This window comes from Rissa tridactyla, chromosome 3, assembly GCF_028500815.1.
Source record: "Rissa tridactyla isolate bRisTri1 chromosome 3, bRisTri1.patW.cur.20221130, whole genome shotgun sequence".
Classification (NCBI taxonomy): Eukaryota; Metazoa; Chordata; class Aves; order Charadriiformes; family Laridae; genus Rissa; species Rissa tridactyla.
The window spans coordinates 127,442,026-127,466,504 of NC_071468.1; the positions used below are offsets into that span (position 1 = coordinate 127,442,026).

Below are 24,479 nucleotides of genomic sequence, written 5' to 3' on the forward strand. Positions count from 1 at the left end.
GGCCCGGGGCGCGGCCCGGTCCGGCCCGCCGGGCCTGGCCTGGCCTTACAGCCGCCGCACCGCGCCTCACGGCCCACGCCTCTGGCCCGCAGGTTGTGCGACCGCAGTATGTCGGAGGGCGAGTCCAAGCAGGTGCCGAGTGGCGGCTCCGACTCGAAGCCGGAGTCGGCATCGTCCGGGCCGGGGATGACCTCGGTGTCTGCGCCGGTGACTTCCGCGGCGCCCCCGGAGGAGGAGGAGGAGGAGGAGAGTGAGGACGAGTCCGAGATCCTGGAGGAGTCGCCGTGCGGGCGCTGGCAGAAGCGGCGGGAGGAGGTGAGCACCGGGTGCGCAGGGGAGCCTGGGTCGGGGGGGCCACGGCCGGGCCCTCATCCTCCCCGCCGGCTGCCCGCCCCCCACCTGTCCCCGGGTCAGCTCGGGCCCGGTGCCGAGCGCCCGTCATGCTCCCGGGGCCGCAGGGAGATGGATGGCCCTTCGCCAGCTGCCGGGCAGTCCCTCCTCGGGCTGCGGAGTGCCGAGGCCGGAGCAGCGCCTGTCGCTCTCCCTGCGTGTCCATCGTGCTGCCGGCCCCTCTGTGCGGTGGTGTCAGGGCCAGGTGGTGTTGCTGTGCGGAGCAGGGAGTGCCTCTGGCACTCCTGTGTGCCTTGTGTTTCATGGGTCTTTTTCTCTGATAATAATGAAGAGCAATGACTAGATAGTCCTTGGTGTTTGTTAGAGAGTGTGAAGGGAATGGTACCCACTGCAGAGGCAGCTAGTTACCCAGTCTCATCTGCTTTTTGATTATGCCCTGGTTTTGGTTTGCTTTGAAGCCTTCAGTTGGGTAAAGAGTAGCCAGTTCATGCAGACTTGTTTCTTGGCTTGCCCAATTTGCATCCATTGCTCTGTGCATGTATCAGAATTTTGCTGTATGATGACAGAAGTAGATTAGATCTTGTTGTTTTGGACTTCTCCCTTTTTCCATCCTTTGCCGTGCTCTGTTTATCTTATTGGGGGCTGTCTCTGCAAACTGGTTTCTGCTTCGTGTTGGCTCAGTAAGACCTGCGCTGTCTGGGCAAGCTGCGTAAGCTGTGGTAGTTGCTGAAAGACAGCAAACGTCAACTCCAATGCTGCGGCACAAGTGCTGATGTAGCTTTTCTCAGCCAAGTCAGGGCTGAGCATAGAGGTTTGTCTGCTTTATCCATTATTGTAGACATGGGTAGTTCAGACTCTGGTGGTGGTGAGAGAATCACTTATTCTGATGTAAATTTGGAGGTCAAAGTAAGGTCAAGGATTCCCTGCAGTTCCTTACCTTTGCTTGCTTGAAAGCTCTCTTGGTTTTGTTAACATAAGCCAAATCCTAGCATGGTGTAGTAGGAATGTGCCTTTTCTGGTGAAGCTGTATGGTTTGGGTTGGAACGGGGAGGGTATCTGTATGAAGTGTTAATTCTAGCTTCCAGAATATGATCCTGACAATAACCTGAAGTGATTTTTCCTGTGACTTGTGCTGAATTGGCAAACGTTGGGGAACAAAGCCGATGTTCATTCGTGTAGTCTTTTCAATATGTTTTATTTAGTACCAGTCATTTTGACATAGAAAGATAAATTTCCTTCCAGGCTTTTCTGTACTCTTCTACATAAATGTAGGGTTTGATAGGCTCTAGTGTTTTCTTTAGATTTCCTTTTCTCCATCTGCAGACAAATTAAGACCCAAACACAAGAAGTTCCTTAAAATTTCAGCATGGCTAAGTTACTGTCTTCTGGCTTGAGAACGAGAGTGGCTGGTTGGTGTGAAGGCAAAAGCTGCCTCTGTGTGTTAAATGTAGGAGCTTTGTTCCACCTTGCAGATAGAGGAATGGCTGTTGAAGGCCACAAAATGAATCGTTGACTGTCCTGTGGTAAACTCGGGGCCTCTGGTTCTCAAGCCTTTGCCTGTCAAGGCTGCACCACTGCCCCACAGGGTGATACCCCATGTGTGGGCCCTGGGTCTTGTGCCTGTATGGAGAACACGGGCTTCTAGGGATCATGCAGTTAAATTCAGTTTTGCCTCTTAATCTTGTATCTAATTTTGTGGCTTGATGAGACCCTGGCGTGTGGAGTTGCATTCACACACTTTAACTGTATGACATCATACTCTTTTTGCTGCCTTCAGCTTTTGGGCAGATCTGTTCCTGGGAGTAAACTCTCCCACTGCAGATGTTCCAGCATGAAGTTTACTTAGGAATAACAGCTTTACTTTCTGAGCATCCTGGCACACCGGAGTGAAGTGTCTCGGCGCCAGCGCTGTCCCTGTGTGGGGCTGTCCCTGTGGTGCCCGGTCAGTGGTCCTGGGGCCATGTGGCAGGTGGACGGGTCAGTGGTCCTGGGGTCCTGTGACGGGTGGATGGGCTCTTCCCGATGGCCCCTGGGCAGGGAGGAGGTGCTGCGGCGTGGGGAAGGGACGTGGAGCAATCCGGGACCATTACCTCAGCAACACCTCGCTGGGCGCTGAATTGGGCGGCCACCTTGGACTTAATGCGGTATTCCGGGGAGAAAACAGCACGTGTGATCACAGTGAGATTGCGTGTCCGGCATTCCTGGGTGTTAACGCTCTTTACTACTTGCTTTGAGTTTGGATGTACGTTTGGAAATGTAATAACGTCACTTTTTTTTTTTTCTGAATTACTTTTAATAGCTGTAGCCTCTTTGTTATCACCTTCCACCGAGCAGTGGTGATGTCGCACGGGGGCTGTGCGGAGGGCGGGCTGTCCGCGTGAACGGGTGTAAACGCTCGGGATTTGCCGTAAATGAGCGCATTTCGGCAGAATTCACTGCCGGAGCACGCCCGCCCCGCGCAGCACCCGGGCGGCGGGTTTCGGGCACGGAGTGGCCGTGGGGCGGCAGAGGGGCCTGCGGTGGCCGCGCGGGTCCCGCTGCCTCCCCGAGGCGCCGAGACGCCCCTCCTCGCGGTGGGAGCGCTCCGGGGCCGGGGCGGGCGGGGGCCGCGGGGCGGCGCCCCGAAGGACGGCTAAGACAGCCAATGGCAGGGTGCGATAAGCGTTACATCACCAGCGCCCGCTCCCATAGGCTGCTGGCCGCCCTGGGCACGCCCAGCGGCGCCCTCGCGTCGTCGGCGGCTCCGCCGCCGTCGGGGCCCGGCCCGGGGCTGGGAGCGGGAGCGGGACCGGGAGCAGGGGGGGAGGGGGGGGGACGACGACTCCGGGGGCTGCCGGAGCCCCGGCCCTTTGTCCCGCTGCAGCCACACGGCAGCTCGCAGCCCCGCCCGGTGCCCGCAGCGCCCCGGGTGGGGTGTGCCCGGAGTTACCGAGTCAGCAGGGGCCGTCGTGGAGGCGGGGGGGAGTCTCAGCGCAGCCGCGTGAGTGGGGTTGTGAGTTACTTGGTGGTATTTCAGCTGCAGCAGCCCAGCCTGAGCTATACTAACCGAGATACATATATATATATGTGGAGTATTGCGTGCAGCTGTGGGGTCCTCGTCACAAGAACAACACGGAGCTGTTGGAGCGGGGCCAGAGGAGACTACGGAGATGCTGGGAGGGCTGGAGCCCCTCTGCTGGGAGGGCAGGCTGAGAGAGCTGGGGGGGTTCAGCCTGGAGAAGAGAAGGCTCCGCGGAGACCTTCCAGCCCCTGCCAGTCCCTCAAGGGGCTCCAGGAAAGCTGGGGAGGGACTCTGGAGCAGGGAGGGGAGCCATGGGACGAGGGGGTAATGGGCTTACGCTGAAAGAGAGGAGAATTAGACGAGATATTGTGAAGAAATTCTTTGGTGTGAGGGGGGTGAGCCCCTGGCCCAGGTTGCCCAGAGAAGCTGTGGCTGCCCCATCCCTGGAGGGGTTCAAGGCCAGGTTGGCCGGGGCTTGGAGCAACGTGGACTGGTGGGAGGTGTCCCTGCCCAGGGCAGGGGGGTTAGAACTAGATGATCTTTAAGGTCCCTTCTAACCCAAACCATTCTATGATATAACTGAAAATGTGCTCATTCACATGGGACAATAATGGCGGGCACTGGTACAGGCTGGAGAGAGTGGCTGGAGAGCAGGCGGACAGAGAGGGCCCGGGGTGCTGGTGGGCACAGCTTAGCTGGAGCCAGCAGCTGCCCTGGAACTGAGCACAGACCGTGTCACACATGGCAGGACCAGCCAGTCCAGAGAGGGGTCCCCCCGATGTGTCCGGTGCTGGGGCGGCCCCACCAGGAGCTCTGTGCTGGTGCTGGGCCCCACCGATTGAGAGGGGTGTGAAGGGCCAGGATGTCCCCAGAGGAGGGCAGCCAAGATTGGCGAGGGGCTGGGAGGCCCGTCCTCTGGGGGCGGCCGAGGGCTCAGGGCTGGTCTCCTCTGGAGAGAAGGCGGCCGAGGGGCCACCTCATGGCTCCCTGCAGCCCACTGAGGAGGGACGTGGAGAGGGAGGTGCCGAGCTCTTCTCCTGGCACCCGGGGACAGGGCGCCTGGGAACGGCTCAAAGCTGCGCCCAGGGAGGCTCAGGCTGGACACGACGAGGCATCTCTGTACCGAGAGGGTGGTCAGACCCTGGCATGGGCTTCTGGAGAGGTGGTTGATGCCCCGAGCGGGGCAGAGCTGGAGAGGCATTTGGGCGATGCCGTTAATGACGTGCGTTAGCGTGGGGTCAGCCGTGAAGGGGTCGGGCGGTGGGACCAGATGGTTCCTGGAGGTCCCTTACAGCTGAACTATTCTGTATTCTGTTCTAGTCCTACGTAAACTTCAAATGTAAAAGAGTTGTGTTGAGTTCACTGATTGCAATTTTTTCCTATACACAAGGAAGTTCTGTAGTGGTAATTGTGTAATTGCTGTGGAAGTTCAGAGTAGTCTTTTAAAATTAAACACTGCTGTGAAGTTTTTAACTGAGCACCTATTTTAACTAGACAGAGAACGCTTACCTTCCCAACGTTTACCTTCCCCAAAGTTCACTTCTTTGTGGAATGTTTAATGAATCGTGCGTGTGGTCACCTGAAGGGTGAAGTTGCTGCAGGGGGAGATGGACGGGGGGGAGGGTGGAGGGTCACTGTGGCTTGTCCCATAAGATACTTATTTCCTGTTGGTTGAATGACTTACACAAGAGAAGACTTGGCATCGCTCTGCTCTTTCCTGCAGTGTATGACCAATGTGGGCATTTTCAGGCGTGTCTCTCCTGTCCTGAAGTGCTGCAGGGGCCATGACAATCTCCTTTCTCCTGCTGCTGCTGAGTGTACATCGAAGTGTGGGTCTCCTGGTGTGTTGCAGAGTGTGTTGCTGAATACCTGAGCTGAATCCCTCTCTGCAATGGGAACCACACCCCTGGTTGCTCTTGGAATGTATACAAAGGTGAGGCTTTAGCCTCTGCAAGGAACTGAAAATAAACTTTTAACAGGGGAATCTTGTCTCATAGCAGAGAGGCACAGAGAAAGGACCTACAGCATGAGGTTAGGGGGGTCATAGGAGGGACAGCCCCAGGCTAACAGGCTCTCCAGGCTTGTGCATGCCTCGGTCCCTTTTGGCTTTTCTCCCTGACAAAAACCTCTTTTTCTGCTGTCCCCATGTGACACACTATTTTCTTCTTTCACTCAGCATGCATAATTTATTTTTCTTAGGTTGTCCAAGTATCTTCAGAATTATCTGCTATGCCTCCTAGGAATAGAAACTTCTTAAGAGATGGATTGCAGCGACACACTTGCAGTTCATTTTTAGACTCCTGCCACTGGCTGGTATTAGACCTGAAACTGAGAGATTGGACTGAGAGCCTGCTGTCCCTGAGAGCTGCACAGATCAAACAGAAAAGTCACCCAAACAGAATTGTAGGAAAACTTGTGCTCTGCTGCAGCAGAATCTTTTTAGTTTTCATCCCGGTATTGCTGTGTCGGGCTTGTGAAGCTCATGTTAGTGGGAGAGACTTAACCACGCCCAGACTTAGGTGGTCCTGTAGTTTCTCATGTGTTGATAGCTATCTATTGACTGGATTTCTCTATACCTTTTTTGGGTAGGAAAACACTGTGTGATTGCATAAGCCAAGAGTTTATAATAAACACTTTGTTGACATCTTTGTAACATGCTTAGCAAATAACCCATTTAGAGCTATTGAGTGAATCTGTATCATTGTGGGTGTGGGAGCAAGCAGGTTCCCATTTCGGTATCTGTATGAGCACGTCTGTCATGGCTAAGGGAGAGAAAAGGACCAAGCAGACGCGGGTATGCTGGGCTTCCTCTCCTGCAGGCTCCTTGGGAGGTATCGCCAGTGGTGGTACAGCTCTTGCCAGTTGCTGCTTCGTTCCCTCATACAGAAGACTTTGCAAGGATGTGAAGCCTGGCACTTACAGGGGAAAAGAGAGATAATGGGAGAAAGGGTACAGGTCTCTGATTAAACACCTTTACCCTTTCCCTGAGGATATGTCAGGCCATTCAAGATTAGCAGGAGAACCTTGTACTGTTCTTGCAGTCCTGCTTTTGTTCAGTCCCTTGACTGGAAACTTGCCCGAGTGCTGACTAGCTCTGTCCTGTGTGGGTGGCAGACAGAGGGGTTGTACTTTTCTACAGATTCTGAAATTTTGGGGGTGATTTCTGAGGTGGCTGAAAGGTGCTGTCTGACTTCTTGCTAGCCATCAGCAACCTCCCTTGAGAAAGAAATGACCTTGTTGTGTGATCGTTGTTCTGTGCTTGACATATTACTAACTTTTTTGCAAGCTCAGCTGCTACAGTGCTTTCCGCATTGTGCCCCCACTTAGTGGCTGCTGAGATCGAGAGGTTCGTTTTGGAGACAAATCTCTTGTATATAGTGTGTCTGTGCGTACAGTGGTTGATGTGTTGATTAATCCTTGTCTTCCTGTCTCTGGTATCTTCTGCTGTCAGGTAAACTAGATGAAAGGTGCAGTCCTTCATAGCTCCCTTTACACTGGTGTGCAGGCTAAGGTAGGATGATGGAGTTCCATTTGGACCTGGGTGTCAGGTCAGGTGCAGGACTTGAGAGAAGGGTTTGAAGCAGTATGTACTGTGCCTGTGGGTATATCTGAGTACGGCGTTCAGTCTTGCTGTTCTTCATCGTATACTGTTTCTGGAAGTTCAGAAAATTAATACAGGCAACACCGCTGCCGTTAGTTCGCTTCTCTTTTTCTGTGAAAGACCTTGCTGTCGTTTGGGCAGGTGGTTCCCAGCCATGCAGGGGGTCCTTGATGGCTAGCTGGCTGGACAACAGATGCTCTTGATCCACGCTACTGCTATCAAATGTTAAGGAAGGAGCTGTGGTTTATGAGGACCTGAACCCAGAAATAAATTAAATGAAATGCTGTGTCTACTGCATCTTTATTTTACCTAGTTGTTGTCTTTTTCACTTCTAGTGGGACTCTTAGTTTCTCGAATCATTTTTCATAGAATCATAGACTCATAGAATCATAGAATTGCTGAGGTTGGAAGGGACCTTTAAGATCATCGAGTCCAACCTTTAGCCTACCCTGACAAGAGTCACTTCTAAACCATGTCCCTAAGTGCCCCATCTACCCTTTTTTTAAACACCTCCAGGGATGGTGAATCCACCACCTCCCTGGGCAGCCTATTCCAATGTTTAATAACCCTTTCAGTGAAAAAATGTTTCCTAATATCCAATCTAAACCTCCCCTGACGTAACTTGAACCCGTTTCCCCTCGTCCTATCACTTGTCACCAGGGAGAAGAGGTCAGCCCCCATCTCTCTACAACCTCCTTTCAGGTAGTTGTAGAGGGTGATGAGGTCTCCCCTCAGCCTCCTCTTCTCCAAGCTAAACAACCCCAGCTCCCTCAGTCGTTCTTCATAAGGTTTGTCCTCCAGACCCCTCACCAGCTTTGTAGCCCTTCTCTGGACACGCTCCAGCACCTCAATGTCCCTCTTGTAGCGAGGGGCCCAAAACTGAAGGCAGTACTCGAGGTGGGGCCTCACCAGTGCCGAGTACAGGGGGACGATCACTTCCCTAGTCCGGCTCACCACACTGTTCCTGATACAGGCTAGGATGCTGTTGGCCTTCTTGGCCACCTGGGCACACTGCTGGCTCATATTCAGCCGGCTGTCAACCAACACCCCCAGGTCCTTTTCTGCCGGGCAGCTTTCAAGCCACTCTGCCCCAATCCTGTAGCGCTGCATGGGGTTGTTGTGTCCCAAGTGCAGGACCCGGCATTTGGCCTTGTTGAACCTCATACCATTGGTCTCAGCCCATCGATCCAGCCTGTCCAGATCCCTCTGCAGAGCCAACCTACCCTCAAGCAGATCAACATGCCCGCCCAGCTTAGTGTCATCTGCGAACTTACTGAGGGTGCATTCGATCCCTTCATCCAGATCATTGATAAAGATATTAAAGAGAACCGGCCCCAGCACCGAGCCCTGGGGGACACCAATTGTGACTGGACACCAACTGGATTTAACTCCATTTACCACCACTCTCTGGGCACGGCCATCCAGCCAGTTGGAGCCAGTTGGTGACTTCATCTGGAGCCAGTTGGTGACTTTCACACCTCTGGATTTACATTTCTTCAAGGAGACAGGGTGCAGGGTTCTTGGAGAGAAAATGCCAATAGACTAGGTTTTTGGATTCTCTGATGCTTAAGCCTGATTTCTTAGATGCTGTTGTAACTGAAAAGAAACTTGCTGGGGTAGTAAAAGATAAGCACCAGTCTGTCTTTTCTTATCACACATCTGAGTTTCTGTCTGTGGTGAAAGTGAGGCCTTGTTCCTTGGAAAGGTGGCATTTGAGATGCTCCGAGCTTTGGATTCTGCTGCTGGATGACGACAGACTGTGGAGATTCTCAAAGCAAACTAGTGCTAGGAGGCCTGCCAGCTTTTTGACAGGCTTTGGCAACAGATGTGTTTTTTTCCAGCTGGTGGAGAAAACCAATGACATGCTGTAGTTGATATGATTTTACTTGACCATTGGGAAGATGCTCAAAAGAGGGAGTATGTGAAGCCTTTTAACGTTTTCATTGGCTCATCTGGGAGCTTCCTGGAAGGAAAGAACTGTTGAGATGTGCTTGAATGAGACGAGGGGCACTGCAGGACGTAGAGGGAATTGAGCCTTTGTCTTGGGCTGGTTGTCAGAAGACCCATTACATTCCTGCTCGTGGACTGTAGCAGACGGCTGGCAGCTCGCTCGGTGCCAGCGTTGCTGCTCAGCCCTTCTGCAGCTGGAGCAGCTCCCTGCCACTCTCCTGGGTGGCTGGAGGTGCTGGTTACTCCAGACGCCTGCAATCGAGGGATAGTGTTTGCTCTGCGTTCTTCATAGAGCTGTTCTATAAATCATTGAACCATAGAATTGCCCAGGTTGGAAGGGACCTTTCAGACCATCGAGTCCAACCATTGACCTAGCACTGATGAAAACTGTCACTAAACCATATTGCTAAGTACTACATCTACCTGTCTTTTAAATACCTCCAGGGATGGTGCCTCAACCAATTCCCTGGGCACCCCCAGGTCCTTTTCCACCGGGCAACTCTCCAGCCACTCTGTCCCCTAGCCTGTAGCATTCATGTGGTGCGCGTAGCTTACCAGCAGCACCAAAGCCTTCCCCTCGTCACAGCTCTGTCTCGTTAGACCTGCATTGGGAGGCCCAGGGGGAGTGATCATAGTGTGGTGGCTGCTGCTGCCCATTCGGTGGTGGTCAGCACTGGGGAAGGAGCTCACTGCCGGGCCAGCGGAAGGGAGAGGCTGACTGACATCTCTGGCTCCGGGTCCTGCCCATGGAGAGGCCACACGGCAAATGCTGATGGACAGGAACACTGTTAAAGTGTGGCCAGCCAGACACAGGTTAGCACAAACGGGAGCACAGTGCTTTTTCAAGCATCCCGTGTTAACACTGGTAACATGAATAGCCGTACCCTTGGTTCTAAGGGTCAGTGCTCAGGGAAAATCCCATTTCACGGCTGTCTCTAGTGCCTGTGTCTCAGGCCCTTTGTCTCTGCAAAATCTGGCCCCAAGACCTTTTGTCCTAGCAGATGTGTGTGCACATACACAGAGAGTAGGAGCATGGTTACACAGAAAATAGTTATAAATATAATTTAACAAAAAGGCAGTACAGGTGATGGTGATCAGGCACAGGACTTGGCTAGTGACTCTCCTTGATCCTTCTTTTTTCACACTTTGGGCCCTTCCCTCAAACATCCTATGAATATTGTGCCTGAATTCTCCTGCTCAATCCCAAAATTGCCTATCTCTGACATCCTATTATAAGTCCTGTATTCCTTTACATGGCATCTCCACTTGGCTTGTGTAATATTGCTGAAGGGGTTTCTCCTGTTGAATTGCCTACGTGGGTTTTCCTAATTGGGACGGTGACTTAATTGCACACCTTTCTGGCCTTGGGAGCCCTCGGTACAGTGTCTCACCCATCGCGGATTAGGCTGTCTGGGTTCGCTGCCCTGTTGTGGTTCCTCTGATCACTGATGTGGTTCTTGCTTCTGCTTTCAATAGCCCCTGCCCAGATTCCTTTCCACAGGAGTTTGATGAAACTTTTCTGGCCTGTTAATTCAGGGAGACTTCTGTAGCTCTGCCTGGAGTTGAGTGAACAACTGTTACAACGCAGAAGGTGGAAAAATACAGCTTTTAAAATTGTAATTACAGCAGTAGCAAGAATGAAGAGAAAATGTATAATTATAATACTACCCGTTCTGGATAGAAAATGAGTATCTTGTGAGTATGTGGAATTCTGCTCTAACTTTTTCATGTTTAGGTGTCAGAGCCAGAGCTCCTGCTGTTAAACCACCAAATAAGAAAGGGAATAGGAGAGAATGGAAAAAACACTAAGATGTTTTGCTGTGACATGCTCTCACAGTAATCACGAGTTGAGGCAATTTGAGCCAGGTACTGATTTGGACTGTTGTATTTAGTAGTTACAAATGCACACATTTCCGATAGCTAGCTTAGTCTCAACTTGCAGCCATTTTTACTTCTGACACATATCCTGTGGTAGTCAGCTTTACAGTTTAATTTTTTTTATATATATATATATGTATATATACATATATATGTATATGTGTCAGGATCACATGCTTCCTCATAATTTGCTTTAAAATACAGTGTTTGATCACTTCATTGCCTGCTTTCTTGCTCTTGTATTATCAGAAACACGAAATACTTTCTATTCGTATTCTGTGTGCCATGAGCGATTTTTGTAAGCCTATTTAAGATTTGTACTTACAGCAGCATACCAATTTTTATGACATTTTCTCTTCCTTTCCCTGTAATTCCTACTGTTGAGCTTTTAACGCCTCCTAAGACGAAGTGATGTTTTTCAGAGTTACCTGCAGTGATTTGAAGATGGCTTTACCAGGTGAAAAGTGTCACAGCATAACAGGATGGGCTAGCGCAGAGTGAAAGTAGCTAATTTGGAGTTTATCCTGCCTGGTGTTTCCCCTCGTTGTGGTGTTTTGCATTACTGGCGCTCATCTGAGCTTAGTGCCCTTGGGTTCTGTGCTGAGAACTTCCAGAACCTCACGGTCAGTTTTATTTCTGGCTGTTCTCGGGGATATGAACTGTCTGTGGTATGTCCTTGCTGTTGTGTGTTTGATGAGGGTTTTAATAATGATACAGGGGTGATAATAGTACAGTAAATACAGAGGTACTGGAGAGTTACCGTAACCTTCCTGATGGACTTATATCTGAATGGTTTCTCCTTGTAGGATATTGGGTTTTCTCCCCTACTCCCTTATTTATTTTGCTGTGCTGTTTCTGTTTCTCTCTGGGAATTAGGGATGGGGAGTTCGTTGCCTCTTCCTACTTCCATAGTTCAGCTCAGTAATACTGAACTCTCTTTGGCTCCATTGGGTTGCTTGTTTGTTGTGAAGCACCAAACGAAACCAAGCATTTGTCCCTTTGTGCTCCCAGTAGACAACTTATGTATTCGTTTCCATTATCCATTAAATGGATGGGAATGATGCATGTCTCCCTGTGGGATATCAAGAGCAGTGCTTTTTCTGTTCAGAGCAACTTGACCCTTGTCATACTTTTGTGTGTGTGTTTTTTTTTTTTTTTTTTAAAAAGTTGCCAATCCACTGACCGGAGAGTTACCAGACATGAATTTTTAGTGAAGCCTGTCCCTCAGTATGCTGTTTAGCCAGAACTGTCAAAATGCTTCTGGAGAGGCTGCATTGGCCACTGGGCTACAGTCTGGTGATGGTGGTGTGACTCAAATCTCACTGCTTTTGGCAGGATGGAGCTGGGCTCCGAGCCGTGCTCTGCCCTTTGTAGCCCACCCTGTGCGCCAGCACGGAGCAGGAGCCTCTGGGAGGTGGCAGGGACACTTGGTGTGTGTGCTTCAAGCCTGTCTGGTTTTGACGTGTTTCTCCAGATGGCATCTCCTGAGCTATTGTGTGTGAAATTACAAGTGAGGGCAAGTTCCAACTCATGGAAGACTTTTCACTCTCTATTTAAATGGTCAAGGTTTGTTTGGTTACATAGACAAGCTTATTACTAATGTAGAATCATAGAACAGGTTGGGTGGGAAAGGACCTTTAAAAGCCATCCAGTGCCACCCCCTGCCCTGGGCAGGGACACCTCCCACCAGCCCAGGTTGCTCCAAGCCCCGGCCAACCTGGCCTTGAACCCCTCCAGGGATGGGGCAGCCACAGCTTCTCTGGGCAACCTGGGCCAGGGGCTCACCCCCCTCACACCAAAGAATTTCTTCCCAATAGCTCATCTCAATCTCCCCTCTTCCAGTGTAAAACCCTTCCCCCTCGTCCCACGGCTCCCCTCCCTGCTCCAGAGTCCCTCCCCAGCTTTCCTGGAGCCCCTTGAGGGACTGGCAGGGGCTGGAAGGTCTCCGCGGAGCCTTCTCTTCTCCAGGCTGAACCCCCCCAGCTCTCTCAGCCTGTCCTCCCAGCAGAGGGGCTCCAGCCCTCCCAGCATCTCCGGGGCCTCCTCTGGCCCCGCTCCAACAGCTCCGTGTCTCTCCTGTGCCGAGGCCCCAGCGCTGGAGGCAGCACTGCAGGGGGGTCTCCCCCGAGCGCAGCAGAGGGGCAGAATCCCCCCCTCGCCCTGCTGCCCACGCTGCTGGGGATGCAGCCCAGGCTGCGGGGGGCGGGGGTGGGCAGTTCTGTGTTTTATCTTATTACTTGTTCCAGCACATAGCTGTCTGGAAGAATCAGGTGTTGCATTTCTTTTCCTTATACTTTGGTTGCTGTATGAATTGGATTGTATAGCCGTGGTGATAATTGATATCTTCCTTTCCTTGAGATTGTTATATTACACTAGTTATTTTCATTTTCTTTTTGAATTAACACCTAAGCATTTTACTACCACGAATATAATTGCAAAGGCCAGTGCTGTCAGTTTAATTCAGACATGAAGTAGGCTTGCTTCTTTATTTTGTTTGATTTTTTTTCCATTTCCCTTTGTGTTCTTTGACTTTGTTACACTCTAGATCAGCTTCAAATCTCTGAGACAGCTGCTTTTGTTTCCTCTTTCTCCTGGTAAATATGCTACTTTTTGTTTCACCACAGTTCAGCGCCAAGTGAAGGTCCTCTGCTCCGGCTGCTCTCCTCTGTAGGTGTATTGTCTCTGTTCTCAAGCCTTTGCCAAGCTGGTCGAACAGAGCTTTGATCTCTTTCTCTGGTCCGAACAAGTGGCCAGGGTAACTTTTTAACGTATTCATGCTACTCTTAATCAGATATATGACTTTTTGTAAGTGCCTGGCCTAATGTGCTGCCATTCCTAACCTCTTTTCTTCAATGTGCAGCTTCATTCTGTACTGATATTCTAATTATTATGGGTTTTTTTCCAATTTTTATACTTTTTTTTTTAATTGTAAATCATCGCTGTCACTTTTGGCTTAGGCTGTATTTTTAAACTGACAGATCATGTGAACTACAGAACATCTCTCCAAAAGTCTGTGTGCTTTCAGTGATAGATATCCAGAAGTTTGAGAGCTTTGCAAAAAACATGCACTGGACAATTGGAATAACCTGCCTAAGGGAAATACATCTTCCAGACTTTTTTCCCTTAGAGCTAAGTTATGCCTTGAAGTAACAGCATTTAAATCTCTTGCCCCCACTCCCCTTTAATTACTTAAATTAACTTGAAATTCTTCTTGAGTTTCTTTACCTCTTGTGTATATGGACAAAGAGCTACATTAGTGTTTCTGCTATAGACTTTTTTGTGGTTGTGAAACTGCTTCCTTTGTCGTATGTCAGAGATTCACGCTAAACTGAGTTAGCATCTTCCTTCATAGTTTAGCAGCTGCCTTGTCTACGTGGGCTTTCTGGAAAAGAAACACTTCAGAGTAATACTTTATCTGTAGCAACACAGGGTATTTTATTTGAGACAGTCTTGTTTTGTCATTTCATCAGCATAGTTCATGGGCGGCTTGTTGTCTTTGGTCTGGGTCATAAAAGAGCACTGAAAATTAAACCAGTTTAAACAGTCAGTCTTAAATTACATGATAGAGGATGCAGGAAGCTGGGGCAAAGTGAGGAGAGGACCGTTGTCATCTCCATCCTGTGTGATGCCTGGGTCACCAGCGCTCTTTGGGGCAAGAACAGTATTTCTGCTGTCTCTTCAGGGCATGGCTGTACCAGGCTGCAGACCTTGCTGGTTGCTCTCCTTGTCCTTCAGGGGAGGAGGCATGGAGGGCAGCGTTTTCAACGGGCTGTTTCTGTTTCCTCTTGCTCAGTCAGGTTTTGCAGAAGGTGAAATTTATATTGCTGCAGCTACCTCTGATATAGGTCCACTGATGAATGAGACGGGTGCCCTAGTGGTGGAAGACACAGAGAAGGCAGAGTTACTGAATGCCTTCTTTTCTTCGGTCTTCACTGATAAAGCCGTCCCTCACACATCCCATACCCTGGAGGCAAGGGGGAAGGTCCGGAGAGAGGAAGATTTTCCCTTAGTTGAGGAGGACAGGGTCAGAGACCACTTGGCCAAGCTGGACATTCATAAGTCCATGGGCCCTGACGGGATGCACCCGCGAGTGCTGAGAGAGCTGGCAGATGTTATCGCTAGACCACTCTCCATTGTCTTTGCAAGGTCATGGGGAACAGGAGAGGTGCCTGAGGACTGGAGGAAGGCTAACGTCACTCCAATCTTCAAAAAAGGCAAGAAGGAGGACCCAGGGAACTACAGGCCGGTTAGTCTCACCTCTGTCCCTGGGAAGGTAATGGAGCGACTCATTCTGGATGTCGTCTCCAAACACATAGAGGAACAGGAAGTTATTGGAAGTGGTCAGCATGGATTTACCAAGGGCAAATCATGCCTGACCAATCTGATAGCTTTCTATGATGTTATAACGGGTTGGCTGGATGAGGGGAGAGCCGTAGATGTCATCTACCTTGACCTTAGCAAGGCTTTTGACACTGTCTCCCATAACATCCTCATTAGGAAGCTGAGGAAGTATGGGCTAGACGAGGTGACAGTGAGGTGGATCGAGAGCTGGCTGAGTGACAGAACCCAGAGGGTTGTGATCAGCGGCACAGAGTCCAGTTGGAGGCCTGTAACGAGTGGTGTCCCTCAGGGGTCAATACTTGGACCAATTTTGTTCAATATATTCATTAATGACCTAGATGAGGGGACAGAGTGTATCCTCAGCAAGTTTGCTGATGATACCAAGCTGGGAGGGGTGGCTGACACTCCGGAGGGCCGTGCTGCCATCCAGCGTGACCTGGACAGGCTGGAGAGCTGGGCAGAGAAGAACCTAATGAGGTTCAACAAAAGCAAGTGTAGGGTCCTGCACCTGGGAAGGAAGAATGCCAAACACCAGTATAGGTTAGGGGCGGACATGCTGGGAAGCAGCTCTGAGGAGAAGGACCTGGGGGTCCTGGTAGACAGCAAATTATCCATGAGCCAGCAGTGTGCCCTTGTCGCCAAGAAGGCCAATGGCATCCTGGGCTGCATAGGGAAGACTGTGGCCAGTAGGTCGAGGGAGGTCATTCTCCCCCTCTACTCTGCACTGGTGAGGCCACAACTGGAGTACTGTGTCCAGTTCTGGGCTCCCCAGTTCAAGAGGGACAGGGAACTACTGGAGCGAGTCCAGCGAAGGGCAACCAAGATGATTATGGGACTGGAGCACCTCCCTTATGAGGAAAGGCTGAAAGAGCTGGGACTCTTTAGCCTGGAGAAGAGAAGGTTGAGGGGGGACCTGATTAATGTTTACAAGTACCTAAAGGGTGGGTTTAAGGAGGACGGAGCCAGGCTCTTTTCAATGGTTCCCAGCGACAGGACAAGGGGCAATGGGCACAAGCTAGAACATAGGAAGTTCCGTTCAAATACACGGAAAAACTTCTTTACAGTGAGGGTGACAGAGCACTGGAACAGGCTGCCCAGGCAGGTGGTGGAGTCCCCTTCTCTGGAGATTTTCAAGACCCGCCTGGATGCAGCCCTGAGGGATGTGCTTTAGGCAATCCTGCTCTAGCAGGGGAGTTGGACTAGATGATCTCTAGAGGTCCCTTCCAACTCTGAAGATTCCGTGATTCCGTGATTTTGCTTCTGAACTGGGCTGTTAAGTTTGAAACCATCCATCGTTCACCAATAGCTGTCTGGGGGCAACAGCCAGCCGCAGCCTTCGGGAAGGCACAGGACAAGCGCCAGAGCATGCTGTCATGAGGGTCTGGGATTCCACTTTGCTGAGCGTGGAGAGGGATTTGGAACAGTGATTTGGCAAGCTGAACAAAGGATGAATTTGCTGCTACCCTTTCAGTTGTCTGTCTGCATTTTTCCCCTTTTACTCTTCTGCGCAAGCTGTTGAAACTCCCCTTGAACTGACAATTGCCATCGGTGATGTCAGATGGGTTTGGTGTTTGAGTCATATCTGTTGCGCTGGAATATTGCCTATGAGTCATGGAAATTATTTACGTTTGGTAAACTTCCCCAGAAATGGGAGAAGATATGATGAATCCACATCCACTGGCTGTAAGATTTTGAGTTATTGTCCGTATGTGAGGACTTAATTAATCCAGTAAAGCTAGAAGGTCTTTGAATAGGCAGCAAATACGCGGAAGGAATAGCATATGAGGGATGCATGGGCATTGGGTGTCGGTAGCCATGGCTTTTATCTTGTCCCCGCACTACTGGTGCGTACCTGCCTTTCTGTTGGCTGGGGGCTCGTTTAAACTTCTCTAAAGTCAAAGCCTTTTGGCATTCAGCTTTATTAATTGTACTAGGCGTTCTTATACTACTGTCACCCCTAAGCTATTTCTCATACTAAAATTTGAAGGAATAAATTTTATGTCTCCTTAATTATCTTCATTCTTTCAGCTTTCTTTAATGATGAAGCATGACAGGCCTGGCCTGCTACTTAGCTGTCAGTATCTCTGTGTGTGTGTATGTATATATCAAATCAAGTTCTTAGGATAGATATGATGAATGTCTCCTTAAATCAAATCTCAGGCCTTTCACCCCTCAGCTCTGCAGGAGGTGAGAGGTGGGAAGGGAACAGGGTTGTTCATGCTAAGCTGCTTGTCTCTTGTGATTGTTTTCAACAGTTATTTTCTGTAACTCAGGCTGTCTTTGTGTAATTATGGCCTATATGCTTTATTGCTGCCTGTGTCACCCCATTGCATTTGGTTTTGTCACAGTAATTTACTGCTCAGCTTACAGAGCAATCTGTTTCACTAGTTATGCTCTTCTTGTTTATCGCTCCAGTGTGTCGTCTGCAATTTCAGAATATTGAATGTCACCGGGCCTGTTAGGATTCCCTTGAAAGATCATGAAAAAGAATCCCAGCTCTATTGATTGTCTGTCAGTTGAAGTGTCAGCCTGCTGATGGAGTAGAGTAGAATAGTTGAGCTGTAAGGGACCTCCAGGAACCATCTGGTCCCACCGCCCGACCCCTTCAGGGCAGACCCCATGCTAACGCACGTCATTAAGGGCATCGCCCAAATGCCTCTCCAGCTCTGCCCCGCTCGGGGCATCAACCACCTCTCCAGAAGCCCGTGCCAGGGTCTGACCACCCTCTCGGTACAGAGATGCCTCGTCGTGTCCAGCCTGAGCCTCCCTGGGCGCAGCTTTGAGCCGTTCCCAGGCGCCCTGTCCCCGGGTGCCAGGAGAAGAGCTCGGCACCTCCCTCTCCACGTCCCTCCTCAGTGGGCTGCAGGGAGCCATGAGGTGGCCCCTCGGCCGCCTTCTCTCCAGAGGAGACCAGCCCTGAGCCCTCGGCCGCCCCCAGAGGACGGGCCTCCCAGCCCCTTGCCACTAGTTGTTTCCTATAGTGTAGTGTTTCATTCATTTAAGTTTCATGGATGGCAGAACATTTGGGTCAGTTCTCATTAGCATAACACTGTAGCTGAGATTGAGTAAATTTGATCATGTTAAAAGTGGCTGCCCGGGGGAAGGGATTTTTGAGGAAGCCCTTATATATGGTGAGAAGCTTCCAGCAAACGGATGCTGATTTGGTCCCTGGTGAGGGAAGAGAAGATGAGACAATATGAGCAGGAAAAGCTGTGAAATGGGAATATAAATGGAAGATGAGTCTGGATTTGCTAGCCAAATGTCTGTGTTAACTTCTACTTCAAGAGGGGAATTGGATCAGCTGAAAGTGAAGTGACTCTGGGTATGTGGCCAGTTGATAGTGAATAGTAATGGTTGATGATTGACAATTAAAAGTTAAATTCTACCCTCTGTCTCCTCTAAGTACTTTGAGATAGGAACCCCTTTTTATCACTGTATATTGCCTGGTGCAGTAGGACTTTAACCATGACTGTAACGGTACAGGCCCGTGAAATAGCCTGTAAAAGGCATTACAGAACAGCAAAATGCTCAAGATGTTGGAGGAAGGAATCCAGGTACATCTTCGGATGCCACTACATATCTGAGGAAAAACAGGATTATGGTAAATTTGCTGCTGGGAGTGTTCATCTTGCATCTAAGCGAGTCTTGTAGCATTAGATACTTCCACAGCCCTAGCTATTCTCATGCCGGGCTTTAAACTCCGGCTTTGTCAGGTCCCCTCCCCTTCTAGCTTTCTTAGTGCTCACTGACGTCTTTAACACCTGGTGTGGATGTACTTGTGCTAGGTTAACTTCTGCATTTATTAACTAAAGAAATTATTGTGGCAGTTTCAATTGTGTAATCCATTCCTAAGTCTGTTCCCAAATTTCAGCTTTCACTTTGTTTCTCTCTGCTTGGATCAATTTCCTCTTGAGTTTTGTGTTTCATCACCTTCAGAAAATTCTTCCAGAAAGTTGTGTCTGAGTTCTTGAGACTCTTTGTATCCCTTTCTTTGGGGTTGGAGTTGGTATTTTTTTGTGGTTAAACTAACTAATGATACCATAAAACATAAAAATCCCATGTATTGTTGCCAAAAGGCAGCTTTTACTACAAAACATCCTTTGTGCAAAAGTTTTCCCTCAAATATGCCCAGGCCTTGCTGCTTATGTGGCCTACAGTGTCTTCGCGTTGGGGTATGTCCCATTCCTGAAACAAATGTGCACAATCCTGTCCTGGAATGCTCATTTAATTAAAAGTTAACGAACAAAGTTCCTAATACTCAAATGAAGGATGCATGGTAGTAATCTGGTCTTGCTGTTCTAGAACTCACTTCTGTCTCCATCCTTCCTGTACAGGTGAATCAGCGCAATGTCCCGGGGATCGATAGTGCCTACCTGGCCATGGATACGGAGGAAGGTGTGGAAGTTGTTTGGAATGAGGTTCAGTTTTCCGAGCGGAAGAACTTCAAGCTTCAGGAAGTAAGTTGATGTGTTTCCCGACAAGATGCAGGAAACATACAATGCGCGAGGGTGGGATTATAGATACTGGTGACCTTTTGTGTGGATTATTGGCTGGATTTGGAGTGCTGCGCTGCTCAAATGTAGCAAATTCAGCTTAAACCTGGTCTGTGCAGAAAATGTGGTGGAGAGCTGCTGTTCTGCTATTTCCATGGTCTCTTGTGTTGATTTAGTCTTGGTGATCAAACCGTGCTCAGCTGAGGTGCAGTGTAGGATGAAATCAGATGCTGTTTGTTCTTCGCGTAGGAGCTTGAAGTGTACAGTGTTAAGGGGACCAAGACCCAAGAAGAAAGGAAGATGTGGGCTGATGTGGCCTCTGATGTAACATGTCTTTGTCTTTCTGATGTTAAGGAAAAAGTTAAAGCGGTGTTTGACAACTTAATTCAGCTGGAACATCTGAACATTGTGAAGTTTCACAAATACTGGGCCGATGTGAAGGAGAATAAGGCCAGGGTAAGTAAAGCTAAGTGTGGGGTTTTCTCACTGTATGTCCTGTAGGTACTTAGTGAAGCAGAGGGTAATGTCTTGTGCCTTGTGCTGCCCCTACAGGTGATCTTCATCACTGAATATATGTCTTCAGGGAGCTTGAAACAGTTCCTGAAGAAGACAAAGAAAAACCACAAAACTATGAATGAAAAGGTAACTCTTCTGTGTATGCCTGTTTCCACTTAGTGCCATCAGCCCCTGCAAGCTCCTTCAGCAGAGGATCCTGATGAGAAGGCAACCTGGTGATAACATGTGGCTGCAATTCCTTTTTATTACTGTAAAGTAGTTTAGTTGCAGGTTCTCTTGGACAGCAGTTCTGTGCTCTTTGCTTTGTTTCCAGCAGTTCTGCAGCTTCATAGGTATGGTGTGACAGGCACATCCCCGTCCATGTGTGCACACAGGAAAGAGGGAAGGCGTCTGTGTATGAGAAGAGTTAGGAGGGGAGGTGTGTTTCTTGACCCATACAAATACATAGAAACTAAACTGAGTGGGGGAGTACTGATCCTCTAAATTCTTACCCAGTACAGGTGTGTAGGAAGTAAAAGCTAAGGTAACACAGAATGGAGCGTGTATTCCTTCATATGAATGGGCTACGAATTGCAGAACTATGGTTTAGTTCCTCTTCCTTGAATGATTTTTATCCTTTTTTCTCTCGTGTCTGTAGGCCTGGAAGCGATGGTGTACCCAGATCCTCTCTGCTCTCAGGTATGCGAGTTACTGATTTTGTGGTCTAGCCATCTGTTTAAGTGGAGCCTCTCTTGTGCTAGAACGTTAAGAGCTATAAACATACGTGCTGCCAAATGTTAGCAGACTTCATGGAATGGAGCCTAGAGAGCGCTTTCAGTCAACCAGCCTGATTTCTATCCCAGTCATGGTCAGCAGAGAGTCAACTGTGCTTCCTATAACAATCCGAGTCTTCAGTTAGACAGTATTGAAGCTTCTAGAATAGACGCACATGTGCAATGTAGGTTTTAGATCCCAACAGCTGCGACTGATGTGATAGTGAGTGTGGGAGTTGAGCATCAGAGAGCTCTCCAGAGCATCCAGCTTTATAACCTGGATCTAACCACGGCCAAGAGGCTGTTGCAAAGAAGTCTCAAAGAAATCAAATTCCACATGAGAGGAGTGAGGAAAATTGTCTTAGTCTTGGCAGGCTGTGGTCCTGTATCATGCAGTAGCTTCATGGTTATTCTGGTGTGATATTGTTAGAAGTGTTTGTGGAGATGATGCAGGTCTTCTGAAGCCATCCGAGTATAACCCAGTTGAATAGAATGTGGGATTTTTTTGTTTTGATTTTAAAGACTCCTCTGCCTGAGCCAGAGTTGGTGTGTAGCTAGTAACAGCCTTGGAAAACAATAACCCAGATGTCAGAACAAGGCTCCTGCTCCATAATGAAAATTCTATTGCTGCTTGGCTAGATATAGCTGTTGATAAATAGTTGGGGTTCTAATAAGCTTTTGGGAGCTGACAGTCCTTATTTGTGCTGGCTGCTAACGTAAAACTAAGCAGAGTGAGGCACAAAACCAGGTAGCCTCAAATGTACCTGGGACCCTAGCACTGCCAAGCTTTATTTGTGCCAGCTGGAAAACTTGACCCGTCGTGTTTGTGCAGCACTGAGCGCCTTTTTGATGCCCTGTGAGCAGGGCCAGAATAAGGCTCTAATCTTTTTGGTATAAAATCAGAACCCTTTTAGCAGCAACCTAGCAGTATCGGGATTGATGAAATGGCTTCTTTACCCATGGTACCCTGGGTTTCCTGGGAACCGATCAGAGAAAGCTTTATTTTTATCTCATGTTCTGGAGGTTGTTCGTTAGAGACAATTGCTTAGTTTTCATGATTCTCTCCTAGCCTAGAGGTTGACGTACAGTCACTTAATTGTACCTCCCTGCTATTGTAAATCCCTGGCATGTGCCCGTTGCCCTCCCGTTCTCTTCTGATGTTGGTTGGGACAGGGAAGGGATGAAGGGAGGGATTCCTGGCCTCAGCCTGACCAGTGCTCTGTTCTGCATCTCTAGCTACCTCCACTCCTGTGATCCCCCGATCATCCACGGTAACCTGACCTGCGACACCATCTTCATTCAGCACAACGGACTGATCAAAATTGGGTCAGGTAAGACTTGTTGGAGGTGACCCTTGCCTATGAGACGAACTACTCCAACAGAAAAAGGCATCTAATCCTTTCAAAGTTATCTGGCATGATAATCATGTACGTACACATGTTCCTCCACATCAGTTGTGCCAGCAATTGGTAGTAGAATTCGATTCTGGGTGGACCACCTTCATGTGCAGGAAGGACTGATACTGCATACTGTTTCCCTTGTTATCCACTTCTCCAGTTTTTGATCTCAAAGGACTGACCAGAGAAATGGCACTGAAACTTCCTATGCACATTATCCTTGGATTCATCTTCTCTGCAGTCTTTTTCACATTAATACACAGAGTTCTCTTCCCAGTGTTGTGAGGCTTTGGGAGCTCTCCGAAGAGCTGTGTCCGCTGAGGCCACATGAGTGCTTCTTGTAGCAACCAACGCTTATAATCAAGGTTATAGACTCTGGCTGCAGCAAGCTGCTTGTCTTGGCATCCTCATCCAGCATCACTCACTTTGGCCTGGACTTCAGGGTGCTAGCTTGCCTTGGGCTTGTTTGGCAAAGACATGCCCCGTTCAGGCAGTCACGTGTGCTGAAATGTTTCATTTCGGAAGAAGGAAGTGATTTTTCTGGCAGTGCAGTGCATCCTTGCATACTCTGGGTTTTTCACTGTTGCTGTTCTTATGTCTCTAAAAATCTGTCTGCAGTCAGGGTGCATTATATTGTACTTTGACGTACCATTTCACGTGACAGCTTTGCTATCTGTCATCCAACTTCTGCAAGTATCCTCAAACCTGGAGTGTGCGCTTGCCACCCTGTAGGCTTTTGTCTGGGTGAATTCCTGGTTTGATGTTGACAGCGCACAGGAAAGAATGCTCTGCTTTGCCTGGCATCTAAAAATAGCCTCTCTTCAAACTGCAGACCTCTGTGGCTTTTCTTCCCATCAAAGAACTCTTGTGTTGTCTCTTTGTTCCAGAATTGGGGTCTCTGTTCTCTGTAACAAAGCCTGTACCCAGGAAGGTGGGGTCATGGCAGAAGGAACGCTCAGTTCTCTACCTGCCTGAAAACTTGGTGACGTCTTGCTCTTCATACAGGCTGATGGAGTTCACTTCGTCATCTTTCCCTGACTTAGCTCAAGTGGGAGGAATTTCCAAGAGTTGTGTATATCTGATACCCGTATGCTGGCAAGTGGAACTGGCTTCCTGGCATTCAGTTCAGGCCACTTACGGGAAGTCTATTGTAGGCTCGAGTACATAAGAGATCCCTCTCTTTCTAGTTTAGTCTGAAGGTATTATACAGGTGCAGTCTTTCTGATTGGTAGCCAGCACTTTGTTTGTAAAAACAAACCACTTGACATTGGTATCTAGAGACACGGCTTTTTACCAGAGGAGGCTCGGCTGATCAGCAGACGCGATGTTCTCAAGAGCGTTCAGAGGCTGTCCAGAAGAAGGGCGGCTCTTTGAGCGTGGGTCACAAACAGTTGCCTCAAGGATTTACACCTTTGCCTGCTCCCTCCAGTTCCACAGAGCTTTGTCTCTGTTAGGCATGGCAGGAGGGATGGAGGCGGTGAGACTGAAGGGCTCCTTGGAAGAGTAGCAGGTGTCTGCCTGCTGTAACAAATGTATCTTCAGTGAGAAGGGGATGCATGCTGCGAGCATGCTTAATTGCAGCTGCTCCCGAGCAAGCTTTCTTCTCCTCCACAGTTGTTACCCTTCTTTGCTCACCTTGTGTTCAGTAGCAAAATAATTTATCTGGGAGATTCTGGTCCTTTCTTAGATATAAAAGGAAGTGAGCACGAGAAGACTTGTGGTCAGAAGAGGAATCCTCCAGATGTGAACGCTGTGGCTCCAGCGCAGGCTGGAATTAAATTTGCCCACGTTGCAGAATACATTCGTATTCTTGTAGTGTCCACCCAACTGGGAACATCAGAACTACACCACTGGAACTGCTGGCTGCAGCAGAGCTGGAGATTCTCTCGTACTGCTGACACTGCAGTAGCCAGACAGGCTGTTTTCACTTCCAGGCCCTCGAGCAGCAGTCACTTTGGGGTCACCGACAATGTTAGCCCCATGTTTATTGCTTCATGTCCTTGTTTCTTACAGCTGGCTGGTATCTGAAACTTCCCCGTGTTTACTTAAAAGAAGTGGGGCAGTAATTCTCATGTATCTAAGGTGAACAGTGATTCAATGCACTATGATCTGTGCTTTGATACTGTCTCTGTCCCCGGCACCATTCCGGGCTGCGCTCCTGAAAGCTCCTCTTCCCTCTGATTTAAGCAAAACAGAATT

At 49.2% G+C, this 24,479-nt stretch overlaps 1 protein-coding gene and 1 long non-coding RNA gene across 3 annotated transcripts in view; both read left to right on the plus strand.

Annotated features, from left to right (window-relative positions):
* Nucleotides 1–24,479, plus strand: part of NRBP1 (nuclear receptor binding protein 1) — a 45,332-nt gene that overhangs the window by 211 nt on the left and 20,642 nt on the right. For both annotated transcript variants that reach the window (XM_054195032.1, XM_054195033.1), the window contains exons 2-7: nt 93–315; nt 19,457–19,579; nt 19,970–20,071; nt 20,168–20,257; nt 20,769–20,809; nt 22,120–22,214. In XM_054195032.1, coding sequence (XP_054051007.1) covers nt 109–315; nt 19,457–19,579; nt 19,970–20,071; nt 20,168–20,257; nt 20,769–20,809; nt 22,120–22,214 — 658 coding nt within the window. In that variant the 5' untranslated portion in view covers nt 93–108. The remainder of the gene's footprint in view (nt 1–92; nt 316–19,456; nt 19,580–19,969; nt 20,072–20,167; nt 20,258–20,768; nt 20,810–22,119; nt 22,215–24,479) is intronic.
* Nucleotides 5,007–7,250, plus strand: LOC128906914 (uncharacterized). Its single transcript, XR_008465369.1, has 2 exons — nt 5,007–5,285; nt 5,552–7,250. It is a non-coding gene; the product is annotated as an uncharacterized LOC128906914 (long non-coding RNA).